Genomic DNA, 14,164 nt, shown 5'->3' on the forward strand with positions numbered 1-14,164 from the left:
CACCAGAAAACTCGGTGGTCCAGACCCCTACACACTCCCAACACACACACACACACTCGCACGCACGTTCTGAGCACTTGTAGGGTCCGCCCTGAGACAAGCCCACAGGTCGCGAACCTTTCAGCTCCCTCCGGGCGGCCCAGGGCTGAGACCACCCCCCACCTCCCCTTCGCTCTCCCGCGCGCTCGACCCAGCCCAGGCGACTCCCTTGGGCGGGGCGGGGCCGGCGGCGGGAGGCCCCTCCCCGGGGGCGGGCCGGGGGCCGGGCGGGGGGGGGTGGTGCTGGCGGGGCTGGGGGCGGGGCGGGCGGGCGGCGCGGGGGTGTCCCTCCCTCCCTCGCTCTCCCCGGTAAAGTCTCGCGGTGCTGCCGGGCTCAGCCCCGTCTCCTCCTCTTGCTCCCTCGGCCGGTCGGCGGTGACTGTGCACCGACGTCGGCGCGGGCTGCACCGCCGCGTCCGCCCGCCCGCCAGCATGGCCACCACCGCCACCTGCACCCGCTTCACCGACGACTACCAGCTCTTCGAGGAGCTCGGCAAGTACGGCTCGCCCGCCGCCCGCCGGGGCCCCCCCACCCTGCCCCAGCCGCCCGGGCGCTATGCGGCTCCTCGCCCCGCCCCCCGGCCCTGCACCAGCCGCTGCAGCGCCCCCTCGGCCCGCCCCACCCCCAGCCTTTCCCGCCAGCCGCCTCCGGGGGCCCCGTCGCCCCCAGCTCCCTGCCCCGCAGCGCCCTCCGAGCCCTGCAGCAGCTGCCCGGGCTGCTGCACCCCGCGCTGCCCCCGGGACTGCAGCCCTTGGAGCGCTCCTGGGCGCCCCCAGCCCCGCCCCTCCTGCAGCCTTAAGGCGCCCCCCATCCCGACCCCACCTGCTCGCTGCCCCCTTCCCACTCAGTTCAGGAGCTCATTCAGCATCCCGTCCTATGTCCCACGCGCCTGGCACTCAGGACCCTCCCCGGCCCTGCAGCTCCAACCCCGCTGCGGTGCCCGGGTGTGGGGGGATGTTTGGTACCCGGCCCCGCCCCCGGCTAGTGCAGCTTCCAGGAACCCAGCCCCACTGCTGGGCAGTGCTGCAGCACCCCCGTCCCCTCCCCCCATCCCTGCAGCGGTCCCGAGAGTCGCGCGCCGCAGCCGCAGCATCCCCTTCCCCTCCGCACTGAGCAGGCCGCTGCAGCAGCCCCAGCCCCCCCACCCCCACCCGCGGCGGCGAGCCCGGCCACTGCAGCCCCCGCCCTGCCCGCCCCACTAGATGTTTCCAGAGCTGGAGTGTAGAAGCTCCCGTGGGGGACTGGGCGGGGGGGGGGGGCGCAGACGTAGAGGGAAATATCATGGGGAAGGGGAGCTGTTGATGTCTGAGACCCACAACTGGATCCTCTCTTTCCCTGCTGTCAGTTGAGCCAGGATGCAGTGGGATGAAGCCGGGTGAGGGGGATTTGAGCCTCACTTTCCCCACCTTCCCCCATGGTTGAGGGAGATTTCTCTCTCAGAGGATTATACCCTCTTTCTAATCTCTCCTCCTACCCACAACTATTCCTGCTGAGAAGAGGGCAGGGTCTCTTGCCTTCTCCGGGTCCTCTAGGCCGGGACTGCAGGGCTGTCTGTGAGATGCAGCAGGTGTGTGTTTTAAGCATCTGCCACCAGCTTGATGCACAGCCTGAGGTTAGGGCTGTTGCTTCGCCCAGAACTAGATGTGGGTGTGGGAGTAGGGTGGTCCTCCACCCACATCTGTTGAGTGTCCTGCAGAGGCCACATCCTTCTGCCCCATGTTGGATGGTGATGGGTACTACGCTGGTGTGTGTGTGTGATTTTGACTAAAGATCTAGTGCTGGGAGCATCACTGTCCTCAGACCTGAAGTGTGTTTGCTCCGTTTCCCAGTTCTTTCCCCCTTCTCCCTCCAGGGGTGCTTTCTCTGTGGTCCGCAGGTGTGTGAAGAAAACCTCCACGCAGGAGTATGCAGCAAAAATCATCAATACCAAGAAATTATCTGCCCGGGGTGAGTATTCCCCATCTTGGTCTCTCCCAAGGGTGCCTCCAAGGGCTATGGATTCTTCTGAAGATGCTCCAGGAGTTGGGGATTGTTCGTTTTAGCACTTGGAGAAGCGTTGGAATTTCAGGGTGGGTGGACTTTGAAACCAGGCAAGGAATTGTATGGGGAACAGGTAGAAAAGAATGAAGATGTAAGCGTTGTAGGTTGCTGCTGGGAGGAGTAGTCTGTGAAGGCTCAAAGGAGTTTGGTTTTTATGGAGGTGGAGGATATGGGGAGTGGTGGGTGGCTAGCTCTTCATTTGGGTCATTTGGAGTCTGTGTTTGGGGCAGTGGTAACCACTCCAGGGCTGTCCGAATCCCTGTACCCCAGTGGGGACTTAAGATGAAAATGCAGTAAGTGAACAGCTCTGACAAATCCAGCCTCCCCCTGCCCAGCAGGCGGCAGAACAGACTCCCAAGGGAAGGAAATCTGTAAACATCAGGGGAGGCTGCTACTGTCGAGGGCTTCTCAGGAACAAATCCTGCCAGATGAACTTGATTGCTTTTTTGATCAAATTACAAAGTTGGTGGTGCAGCAACAGCAGATGCAGTCTGTCCTGGGTGGAGGCTGATGCCTCATGGTCTGGAAATCTCAATGGCCTGGTTGGAGTGGAAGCAGCTTGGCCTCGGGATCTGAGAACTGTGAAGGCCCAGGCCTGAGGGCCTAACTTGTGAGATCCTTCCAAGTACCTGAGGCCAGGAGGGTCAGGCCCTGTCTCTCACACCTGAACCTACACTCCCTGCACCTTGTATTGGGTGCTTGCCAAACTCACCTCATCTGATAGGTATAGACCCAACAATGTGTGAAGTGCTCTGTGAACAGGTGTGGTGACTGTGGAGGTATGTAGATGGGTCAGGTCATCGAGAGCTGCAGGGTGTAGCACCAAGACAAAGGTTATGAGACTTACAGAAAGGAATTAAGACTAGGCAATAGGATGCGATAAATATATTAGGAGCCAGGACAGATGCCCTGGAGAAGATGTGGGCCATGGCCAGTAATGACCTGGGCGTCTCTGGGGTAAGAGATGTAGTAGATGTCCCTAAGCATTGGAGAAGCTATAAAATGACAGTGGGCTTCTATCATGTCAGTTATTCTGGGACCTGTTTAGCAGGGCTGTGTCTGCCTCCTGGCTGGGAGGGCCTCTCTCCATCCTCACAAGCAGGGATTGTCTTGCTGTCTCCCTCCCAGCCCCTGTCTCTTGCTGTTCCTCTACATTGGCTATTAAGTTGACTTATTTGTTTGTTTTCTTTCTCTCTGGGTACCTTGAGTTGGAGGCGATGGTTGCCATAGAGATATGTGGGCAGTCAGATGCCCTCCTTCCATGGGGAGGCGGGACAGTGTGGTGGGCTGGACTCTTTGGCAGACATCCTCTGGCCAAGGATGCAGGGCGCAGGCAGGGATGACGGTTTGAGAATGGATACCTCCCCGTGCCCACACAGCATAGCCCTGGTGCATCAGAAATGGGGCTGGTGTCTGGTGTCTCCAGTTAATGATGCAGTGCTTTGCTTTCCTCATCGCACCACTGTCCTCTGACCCAGGGATGAGGGAGGGAGGGAGAGAGAGAGACAGCTGGGAGCTGAACTCTGGGATGAGGATAGCTGGTGTGGTGACTTTGTGGAGCTGCCTGCCTTGGGCCATCATTTTCTACTCCTTCCCTACCCATCTGAACTTCCCTAACCGATGTGATCATGTCCCTTTCCAGTCCTCACCTTTTTTCAACCGTGTCCCATCTTTCCCAGCTGATATCTTTCTTTCCCTGCCCAAGTGGGATGAGGTTTCATTTCTCTTTGATTTTTTTTTCTCCCCAAGAAGATTCTTGTGTAAGATCATATGCTTTAGGCAGCAGCTCCCCCTCTCTCGAGATGGTTATGCCAAAACTGGGGCTCTGCTGCGTGGCCTGTGTGCCAGGTTAACTCTGGGACAGAGGTCTGGTCCTGGTTGATAGGCACAGATGCCAACAAGAGAGTTGAGGAATATGTAAGTGCCCGTACTGTTTGGAGGTTGAGAGTGGGAGGGTGTTGTCTTGGAGATGGAGGGAGCCAGCCAGGGGCTGTGCTGTAGGTGTGGACGTGGGGGGTGTGAGCTCCTGGGGAGGGTTGGGCCAGTGCCCACTAGGCTGGTGCCCATGGGGTTAGGGAGTGAAGGCCGTGGCTTCCCTGAAGCCTCTCAGTTTACGCTGTATATTTTATAAAGGTGCAGCGGCTGGGGCTGGGTTTCACTCGTCGCTGTCTGTCTGTCTGGGGCTCCACAGGTGTTGGATTTCTGTGTCTGGGAATGTGGTGGGCCCACCAGGGTCATCCATGAGGGTCTGAAGGAGCTTGCTGTGTTTGCTGAGTCTCTCTGCCTGTTATCTTTCTTGTTTGTGATCCTCTGTGCTGCCGAGTGAAAAAGAGCGTATCAGGCTGGTTCTCCTTGGCATCCATGGTAAGGTGGCCCAGGAGGCATGGGGAGAGATGACCTGGTCTTCTGGGGGGTCAGCTCTGGATGGGAATCCTTCTTTTGCTCTGTTGTTTCTTGTCACGGTGGCCTCGGGGGCCCATGGTGGTGGCTGTGCGACAAGACCAGGGATCCCATGGGCATGAGTTCACGTGGCTGAGCCTTGAGCGCTGTTGTTGTCTGCGGGCCTGTCTACGTAGAGTCACTTGAAGTCACATAACGTCACTCCATTTGCTTTGGAACAGCAGTAGGTGTAGAGTTGGGGCTCTTAAGGGAGCCGGTGGTTCCAAGCTTAGCTCTCAGCTAGGCTGCAGGAGGCATTTAAAATAGGCTTGGATGCAGAGCTAGTGGGCCAGGTGATGGCAATGATAAGTCGTTATTTTAAGATTTAAGAGCACCCCCTCCCCCAGAAGCCTGAGCCCTTATGTCTTTTTTTATTTTTAAATCTTCATATTCTCTTCTTATCTTTATTCATATGCATATAGATTTTCACCTCATGGAGCATAACATTTTATATCCCACTCTCTTGCTTATATCCAAAGCATTTCCCATATTGCTACAGTTGAAGGGCAAATGGTCCTTTCTTTTCTCTACATAGTTCAGGATTTATCTTTGGAGCAGTTCACGTCATAAGAAACTTCTCTATTTGGACCATTTATCTGAATTCCAATTGCTTTCACTATGATGGGATACTTAGCCTTACTAAGAGGTGCTGTTGGTAACAATATTATGAAATCTGTTACAGCACTTGCTTTGCTTATTTATTTATTTAACCGGTATACCCCATGTGAAGAAATTTCTGTTGAAGCTAAATGCAGCAAAAGCTTTCCCCTTCCCCAGGACCTGGGAGGGTAATGGTAAGGAACCATATCTGTTTCTTTCACTTTGGTGTGGGCGGGGCCGGATACATATTGATACAGCAAAGTGCCTGATACATATTGAGCCTCCTGTACTTGTTGAGTGAATGGACTGTGTAACCAGCCTGGTTGCCTTTTGGCTTTGGCGCTCAGGAAACTCATAGCCAAGTTGCTGGATCCCTTGTACCCTGGTGCTGGCTTGGGTTCCCCCTTTCTCATCCATGGAGCCAGGCTGTAGGCCTGACACAGCTGTAGGGGAGGACAGATGAGGTTAAAGACCTGTGCTTGGAGAATAAAGCAGGTGGGAGATATAGGAAGACAGTGCAGCTTATCATCTTCCTTCCGTGTCATAAACAGCCTTATAGGGCAATGTTGGGACTTCCTCTAAGCAGCAATTTTCAATTTTAGTGTTCAAGAGGATCACCTTGAAGACTGGTTAAAAATGCACATTCCTGGGCTCTATCCACAGAGATTCTGCTTCAGGAGGTCTAGGGTGTAGCCTCAGAATCTGCATTTTTAACAAGTGCCTTAGTGAATTTCATGCAGGTAGACCCTGAGCCACACTTGTAAGAAATGCTGTCTAAAATCAGCGACAGCTGTGACAGTTGCTGTTGCCATGATCTCTGAGATTTCCCAGACACACCTTAGCCCAGCCTTCTCCAGGTGGTGTCTTGGCCGGTATGTGGCCATCTGTGTACATGGGCTGTTCTGTGATTAGAGGCCTGCTTCTGAGCCCCCAGATTGGGGTGTCAGTTCGTGTCCAAGACTGTGGCAAGCTGAGTGGCTGGAGTTGTCGCATGTTGGCCACCAGAAGGGCAAAGACTGTCCCTTTCTGGGTCCAGCTGGCCCTGAGGAGTGAAATAGGATCCCCCTCGGTGGTGCCAGCTAAAAGTCTCCACCCCCTTAGTGTTGGCCTGAGTAGCCCCCATGACATTTGTGTCCCCTGTGGTATCTCCAAGTGAGACTTTCCTGTTAAGGATGAAGAGAGAGGAGGGTGATACAGCAATGAGGGAGGGGCAGAAGAAAGAGAAATCTATGCAGCACGGGAATGCTGGGACTCTGGGACTTTAGGAAGCATTTAAGAAGATTAGATATTAGATCCAAAACCGTGCTTTCCTCCTGAGGATAAAACAGACCAATTTCTGTTGACAGAGAAATGGGCAACTTGTTTATAAGTGAAGGAGCTCCTCTGACCCTTCTCCCTGGGTAGATGAGGAAGCAGCCTGGAGGCCCCTTCTGTGTGCTAAGGGCCAGTTTCATCACACAGTCATGCTTTGAGCTGTGTGACTTAGCTCGCACAACACTGGCCTGCCTCCCTGCCCTCCCGCCCCTTCCCAGAGTGACTTGGGGTGCTGGCATCATAGGGTGGAGATGGAGGTTGGAAGGTGGCCCCATCCAAGGTGGCAGTAGGGGAAGCCCTGCTGCTTGCTTCTTCCTGCTGCTTGCTCTGGTCCCTTGTTAGGAGCTGTGCTCCAAGCTTTGAGGCTGTGCTGAAACCCTAGAGGTGAGTGGCTGACCCCATTCTCTGCTGAGGCTGGGGAGCAGCAGGGAAGGGGAGGAGTGGGTGTGACAGGCTTCTGCCCCATCTCTGTGCTCGCTGCTCTCTGGACAGCCTTGGCGGGCTGACATGGGCCTGATCCCATGGGTGCCAAAAGGGTGGTGACAGGAAGAAATGGGCACTTTGCACCTTCTGAGTGCCTCTCGGCAGAGGCCCTTTGTCTTCTGCCCCTGGCCAGCCAGATCTGTCCCACAGCCAGTGGGGAAACCAAGACACAAAAGATTGGTTTGTTTTGAGATGTAGGCATGCCAGTGATTTTGCCAGTGCTCAGATCCCAGCATCCTTAAGCAGTATGGACTTCACTTACCCTTTGACTCTTCCCTTTAAAACACATATTCTGGATATTTAGTTCCTGTGATAAATCCTGATATATCACCCCCGAACCTCTCCATCTAGGCCCAGAGCTCTAAGCCCAGTGGAGCAAATCCCTCCTTTCGGCTGGCTAGGTCTTGCTGTCATCTGTAACCACCTCTGTGGGTAGAGACCGCTCTATGATGGGGATATTTCCAGCCACTTCCCCCCAACACCACCTATACTTCCTGGGCTCTATCAGCAGCAGCAGCTTCCCATCTGCTCCCCTCTTTTCTCCTCCCTCTCTTTCCCCTCCCCCTGCTTGCTGCTGCCCTGGGAGGAGCTATTTTTAGGGGCTGCTTCCTGGGATGTTTTACTTGGGGCTGGTTACCATGAAGGAAATGTCACCAAAACAGTGGGCAAAGGCTGCAGGCACCCAGAGCCCTGCCAGGGGCATGGAGAACTCGGCAGCTGACCCTGTTCTGGCCCTTGCGAGTGTCCAGAGGCAGAACTTTGCCTTCTTGGGGCTTGCTAGTGACCCCATGGGGATTTTCCCTGTCCAAGCTGGCTTGGGAGACTTTCACTATGGGGCACTTCTCGGTGCCTCCCTCCTTTTCCTCCTCAGTTAAAGCTTCTCTTGTCTTAAGATTCAGAGACCAAAGTAGGGCTCAGGTCTTTGTGTCACCCAGTTAAAACTGCTCAAGTTAGGACTGAAGAGAAGGGGGGACACCAGGTTAAAGGACAGAGCCCCGGGGGTTCACGTGGGCACATTTCAGGCTCCGTCTCACTGTATTCACAGCCCTCAGCTAGTTCCCGGGTGTATGGGTGTGAAGGAATTAGAAGCTGTGGCCCCTGCTCTTACATGATACACGGACTTTGCTGTTAACTGGGGACTTTGCACCTTTAGAGTGAGATTCACAGAGGAATGGATGTGGCATCACAATGTCAGGGTAAGGTCAGTGAGACTGTGGCTTGGGATGCCCACTAGTCAGTGCCCAAGGCCAGGGACTGTTTATAAGCAGCTGCGGAATGTGGATTATGACACCAAATCCCTATGCTGCCCTTGTTTATACTCCTCGGAGCGATATCTACGGGGGGCCTGGAGGGGGGCACTTGGAAGAGCAACAAGAGGAGAGACCCACATTGAGCATCTGAACTCGATAGGCTCTGGGAAGCTTTTCCTAACCCATGTTGGGGCCACAGGCACAGAACTTTGAAATACCCTTTGAAAAGTCAAGGGTGTCATTGAGGTTGGAACCTGGGGAGAGTCCCCATAGCCAGAGCAGGGCTCTGTGTCCTTTCCCACTTACAGTGGGTTGTATGTTTAGGTGGCAGTAGGATCTTAGTTGAAGCTGGTGCTGGCATTCATGGTTTTAGAGAAATGTCACTAAATCAGCCAGCGTGTCTCTGCAGGGCTGTGGAGAATCTGGACGACCCTCCCTGGGCCCCGATCCTGTTGGGGAAGGAAAGTGAATTTGGAGTGGGCATCTCCCCTGGGGTCCTAAGGGAGAGGTGTTTCTAGGGCTCTGCCCCACCTTTGCCACGCACCGTCTCCTCACTGTCTGCTTCCTCTTTTCTGCATCTGGTCACTCCTTGCTGCCCTTCTTGTCAAGGGTATTCGGCCTTTGTGGTGCCCTGAACCAAGTCTTGAAGCGCTTGGGCAGAAAGCGGGAGACGTGAGGCCTCCAGGGATCCTTGTGTCCCAGGGCCTGGCTCTGCCCTGGGTGGGCTATTAGGAAAGCCTGAAGCGGGATCTTGATAACGGCCGCTTCTGCTTTCTGCGCCTGTTGCCACCTCTGCTCTTGAGGGGAAATCCTTGCAGAGGGCTATGGTTGGAGCTGGGCTGAAGGCCGGCAGGGGTGGGTCTCTCCATGGCAGTAGCTCACAGGCAGGCAGGAAGTGGCCCTGTGCAAAAGCGGGAAGTGGCCGTTGTCAAACAGGAAGGGGGGGCTGGGCCGTGTGAGGGGGTGGGGATGAGCCCAGTTGAAAGGTGGGTGGGAAGAGGGTCAGCCTTGGAAGGTCTGGGCTGTTCCCTAGGAACGGCAAACTCAGTGGTCACTGGAAGGAGGGGGCGTCTCAAGGGAGAAGGCTGCCTTTGTGACAAGAGCACTGGCTGATGTTTAATCACCTTGGGATGCCAAGCCAGGACTGGACCTACCACTGTGGACCAGGCCAGTTCAGTGGCCTTACCCCTTTTGGGGCTGGGGATGCGAGTTTACAGGACAGACCTTGCATCTGGAAAAGATGCTCTGCAAACCTTACTTGTTCCTCAAACACCACTGCTGCTGGGGTGGAGCCCTTTGCTTTTTCCCAGACATGGAGCAGCCCTGGAGGGGACAACAGGACCGGAAGTGAGGGGGGAAAGGGACAAGAGACGACAGCTGGAGAGGTGGGGTGCTGGCTGGCTGTGCGAGGAGTAAGGAGTCAGGGAGAGCGTGGTAAGCAGAAACCATACGGCTCATTGAGCAGAGCTTCGGGATGGCAGGGCGCCACAGCCAGCAAGGCTGAGGCCGAGGAAGACCAGGGATCCCACGGGCAGCAGCATTTCCTGGGCTGTCCTCTGTCTGATGAGCCCCTGTTGTTAACCTTCCCCTGTCGGCTCTAGACACAGGTGGGCCACCCCCAAACAGGAGGCTGTGATGGAGCCAGGTCGGAGGGCTCAGTTGCTGTGCTGTGGACCCCATGACTGCCCAGGCTGAGGGAGAGTGGGCCTGACTCTCGTGTCTCTGGTGATGGCCATGGGCACAAGCCCAGCCTGGGAGGTCTCGTCTGTCTTATCACTGGGCCTTTGGAAAGGAGGCTCTCCCTGTGTGCCAGGCACTGTGCTGAGCGTTTACCCAAATACATCATTTAATCCATGAATATCGCTGCCTCCATTTTAGAAGTGAGGAAACTTTTTCCCAAGCTGTGTGCCTGGCTCACTCTCTCACCTCACCTCCTTCGGGTTCTAATCAAACATCACCTCCTTGCTGAGGTGTTCCCTGACCACCTATTTTAAGTGTCCACTCTCCCACTTCCCTGCTTTATTTTTCTCCATCGCACTTACCACGACATCTAACATACCATCCAGTTGTTCCTGTCTGTCCCTTCCCCTCAGCTCCTCCAGGATATCAGCTTGATGAGGGTGGGGATTGTTATCTCTTTTGTTCACTGCCATATCCCCAGCCTCTGGAGCAGTGCCTGTCACATAGTAGGCCTCAGTAAATATTTTCTGAGTGAATGAATGAGGCTCAGATGGGTTTAATAACTCACCCAACATGGCGGCCCTGAGACTCAGTCTGGGGCTCTCTGACTCCAAAGCTGATGTGTTAATGGCCAGACTCCATGACTAAGGATCAGAGCAAGGACCCGAGGTTCAGAGGAGACACAGGCCTTGGGCAGAACATGGGGCTCAGCTCCTTGGAGTTAGGGTTGAACTAAGTGACTATCTAGGACCCTCTGGACCCTGGGCAGCTCCTTCAAGGAGCTGGAAGTGTGACTCTGTGTCTCTTCCCTTCTTACTCTGAGTCACTGATAATACGGGTGCCAGAGCACCCGTATTTTTAGTGCTGTTGCTGTTGTGGAACTGTAACTATTAGCCAGTAAGAGTCTTAAGGGAGGAGATAAACATTAATCTTCTGGGCCTTCTCCTCAGCTGCCACCTCCGCATCGCAAGATACTGTTCTCCCGCACTTGCCCGGGCAGCCAAGCCCGAGAGTTGTGGGTTGGAGGGTGTGAGGTGAGTGGTCAGAGAGAGGGCTGGTAGGTCTTCAGCTTTAGGGTGACTAGCTTGGTACTGCCATCCCACGTCCAGGGATGGAAGGAAGGTGGGGTTGCCCTGACATCCTCTGGCCAGATCTGGAAGATCTGGAAGAAGCAAGGCCCCCTGCAGGGGGGGAAGGGGGACTAGGCAGGGCTAGTGTTGCTTCCTCAACTGCCTACCTTCTGAAGGTCCCTGGCCCTGAGGGATCCCAGGCAATGTGGGGTTACCTGGAGTTCTCCTGGCTGCATCCTGGTCAGTGGTCATACTGAACTCGAGGATGGGAAGGAAGGCCTGACCCAGATCTTTGGACAGCTGGGATGGATTAGCTGGGCAGCAGGAACTAATCTCTGCCTGTCCCCATGTCCTTCTTCCACAAAGCAGAGCTGTCCCTAGAGGGAAAGTTTAGGACAAAGCTGAGGGTGGTTGGTGAAACAGTAAATGTGAATTCCTTCTCATCTATAATCCGTACATTATCTCAGGCAGGCCTGGGCTTGAAATCACAGTTCTATCCCTTTCCTGCTGTAGGATCTCAGGCAAGTTACTTAACTTCTCTGGGCCTGTTTTATCATCTGCGAAATGGGATAATCAATGCACCTGCCTGGTAAGATGGTTGTGAGGGTCATGGGAGGCTTTACAGAGGCTCTTTGCTATTTAGGTAGAGGTGGATGGGCAGAAGCCCCTACCAAGGGAGGTGGGAATTGCTTGGCAGCAATGGATGGGAAGGTACCTGCCTGGACCTGGGGAAGTTGAGGTGAACTGGACTATGCCCCCCAAAGCCTGGAGTCTTTACTTAATACTCTCACTTTTCTTTATCTTGTCATCACATCATAGCAATGAGAAAGAGGGCTCTAGACTCGGACCACCTGTATCCACTGCCTGTCTGTGGGACCTTGGCCAGGTTACTTGAACCTTTTAAGCCTCAGTTTCCTCCTTTACAATGTAGTGGAACTAATCAGATCCTCCACTTCACGGGGTTTCTGTGAGGATGAAATAAGAGAATCCGTGCCTCTGCCTGGCCTATAGTAAATGCTTCGTAAATAATAGTTTTTACTACTACTGTCAATGTTATTGACAAACCGTTATTAAGCCTCTGATATGGAAGGAACTCTAGGAAGCATCACGCAGAGAGGTCCCACCCTTTGAAAAGCTTGTGACCGAAAGATTTAATGTGTGATTTAATGTGTGATGTGAGAATTATAAGAGGTGCTGTGGGAGATGGGGGTGGGTCATGGGGAGAGAAGTCACAGACTACCGTGAGGAACAGGGAAGACTCTGTGAAGCAGGTGACTTTGGCAGGATTTCAGCAAGTAGAGCTGGGGGGTAGGGTGGGCAGGGCTTCTAGGCCACCTTGCTTTGAGTAGTAGCAGCCTCTCTTTCTACTTCCTGGAGCTCTGCCTTCCCGGGGAAGGAACTGACCAAACACAGCTTGCTTAGATTGGTGGGCTCTTGGATTCTGGTCATTTCACCAAAGCAGAGTAACCCCAGAGCCTGAGTGCCAAGAGGTCAGAGCTCCCAGCAGTGGACAGCCAAGAGGATCCTGGGGAGAAGCAGGATTTCTGCAAAACAGGCATCATAATACTACCAACCTCATAGCATTGTTATGAGACTAAATTAAAATATGTATCTGCCTGGTGTAGAAGTAAGCTCTCAATAAATGTTAGCTAGTATTATTATTATTTTCAAATCATCGCCATCTTCATTGTCAGCATCATTATGTTGCAGGGTTGCCATGAAGACTGTATTAGAGAATGTATGCAGCACTCCTAGCACAATATCTGGTCTTGTAGTAGGTGTTCAATAAAACTTAGCCATTATTATTAGTATTTCCAACAAGGAAGAGATTCTGGACACACTGGCCCAGTGAAATCCCTGCTGTGGTGGAAAGAGCACTACAGTTTTAGTTAAAGACCTGGCTTCATATCCTGGATCTGCCACTCACTAACTTGGGAAGCTTTCCTAAGACACTTCATCAGGAAAAGGTTGTCATTAATACCTGTCTCCAGAATTGCCGTGACGTGATGTATTAATTCAGCAAATTGTAAAAAGGGCATAGTTGGTGCCTAAGAATTGAAAGCATATGAATAGCCAGGCGGCCACAAATAGAGTGGGTGTTTGATGGCTTTTGTTTTCTCTCTTCTGCTCTTAGATCACCAGAAACTAGAACGTGAGGCCCGGATATGCCGACTTTTGAAGCATCCAAACATTGGTAAGTGCCCTTACATAGGGCGTTTCTTGGGCATTTTGTGGAAGTTGGAGAGAACAGAAATCCACTGTTTCTGTGTAGGGAACCACTTCTGTCCCTGGGCCTTTGCCTGGTGTCTTTTTTTGCCCAAGCAGGATAGCAGCCATGTATTGCTCAGAATTCTGGGGTGTTCTAGTTCAGAGACCTGAGTGTCTCCATCCCTGTGGTGCCATCTCAGGGCTGGGAGTGAGGTATCAGAATATGTTTCAGACTCGCTTTCTTCCCCTCTCCTTCCGTCTTTGGGCTGAGGTCCAGGTCCTCAGCGTTTGAGGCTCTGGGCTAGTAGCCTGCCAGCATCCCTCACCAGGGGCCTTCCATGGCCGTCATAAAAGGGTCCGGATTTTGTTTCTGGACTTGAAAAAGTTTTGTTCCTGTTGCGGTGTCGTGCACACTCTGGGGGTTTCCATGGTGCTCCCGTTTGTATTCCCCGGAGCCGGGAAAGCAAGCTGCCCACCCGCCTGGCTTCTCTGGAGATGGGATGGCAGGAGCCACTTGGATGGTGAAGGAGAAAAATAAGAGGATTTCTCCCTGCTCCCACCCTGACATGGGGGACAGGAGCACATTGTTGGTTGTTGTAAAGCCGAGGAGGTTTGCCTGCCACAACCCACTCCGGCTCCGTTTTACATTGTTCAGCTGAAGTCGTCTTTGCCAAAAACGCTGGCCCCAATTCGGTGCTTCTTGCAGAGGGAGCAGAAACTGGGCTGGCTGCAGTGTCTGAGCAGAAGCCCCGGGCTTGACTTGAGGCAGAGCAGGGAGCATCTCCTAGGTTTTCCCTGAAAGCTGTGATCATCACAAAGGACAACACGTTTTCCGCGCTCCTCAGGCACGGCCTCAATATCGGGGCTCCCACAGTGCCCTGGAGGCCTCCCACTCCGCTGGGTTGGCAGCTGGGGCTGTAAGGCGACTTGCCGAAGCTCGGTGCTTCCTCCAGAGCTACTCAGCCTCCGGCTTCCCAGATCTCGGGCTGGAATGCTCACCGGGAGCTCTTAACGTAGGAGAGTGAGGTCGTACTCCAGCC

The 14,164-nt window shown here is 54.0% G+C and overlaps 1 protein-coding gene across 20 annotated transcripts in view; it reads left to right on the forward strand.

Annotated features, from left to right (window-relative positions):
• Nucleotides 1-327: 327 nt before the first annotated feature.
• The window catches only part of CAMK2G (calcium/calmodulin dependent protein kinase II gamma), a 54,361-nt gene continuing 40,524 nt past the window's right edge, over nt 328-14,164 (forward strand). For 7 of the 20 annotated variants that reach the window (XM_067710488.1, XM_067710486.1, XM_067710490.1 and 4 more), the window contains exons 1-3: nt 333-536; nt 1,893-1,987; nt 13,051-13,110. In XM_067710488.1, the coding sequence (XP_067566589.1) occupies nt 472-536; nt 1,893-1,987; nt 13,051-13,110 (220 nt within the window). In that variant the 5' untranslated portion in view covers nt 333-471. Of the gene's footprint in view, nt 537-1,344; nt 1,608-1,892; nt 1,988-13,050; nt 13,111-14,164 lie in introns of those variants that run through there. The other 13 variants (XM_067710491.1, XM_067710496.1, XM_067710493.1 and 10 more) reach the window with 7 other exon arrangements.

The sequence above is a fragment of the Pseudorca crassidens genome, chromosome 16 (genome assembly GCF_039906515.1).
Source record: "Pseudorca crassidens isolate mPseCra1 chromosome 16, mPseCra1.hap1, whole genome shotgun sequence".
Lineage (NCBI taxonomy): Eukaryota > Metazoa > Chordata > Mammalia > Artiodactyla > Delphinidae > Pseudorca > Pseudorca crassidens.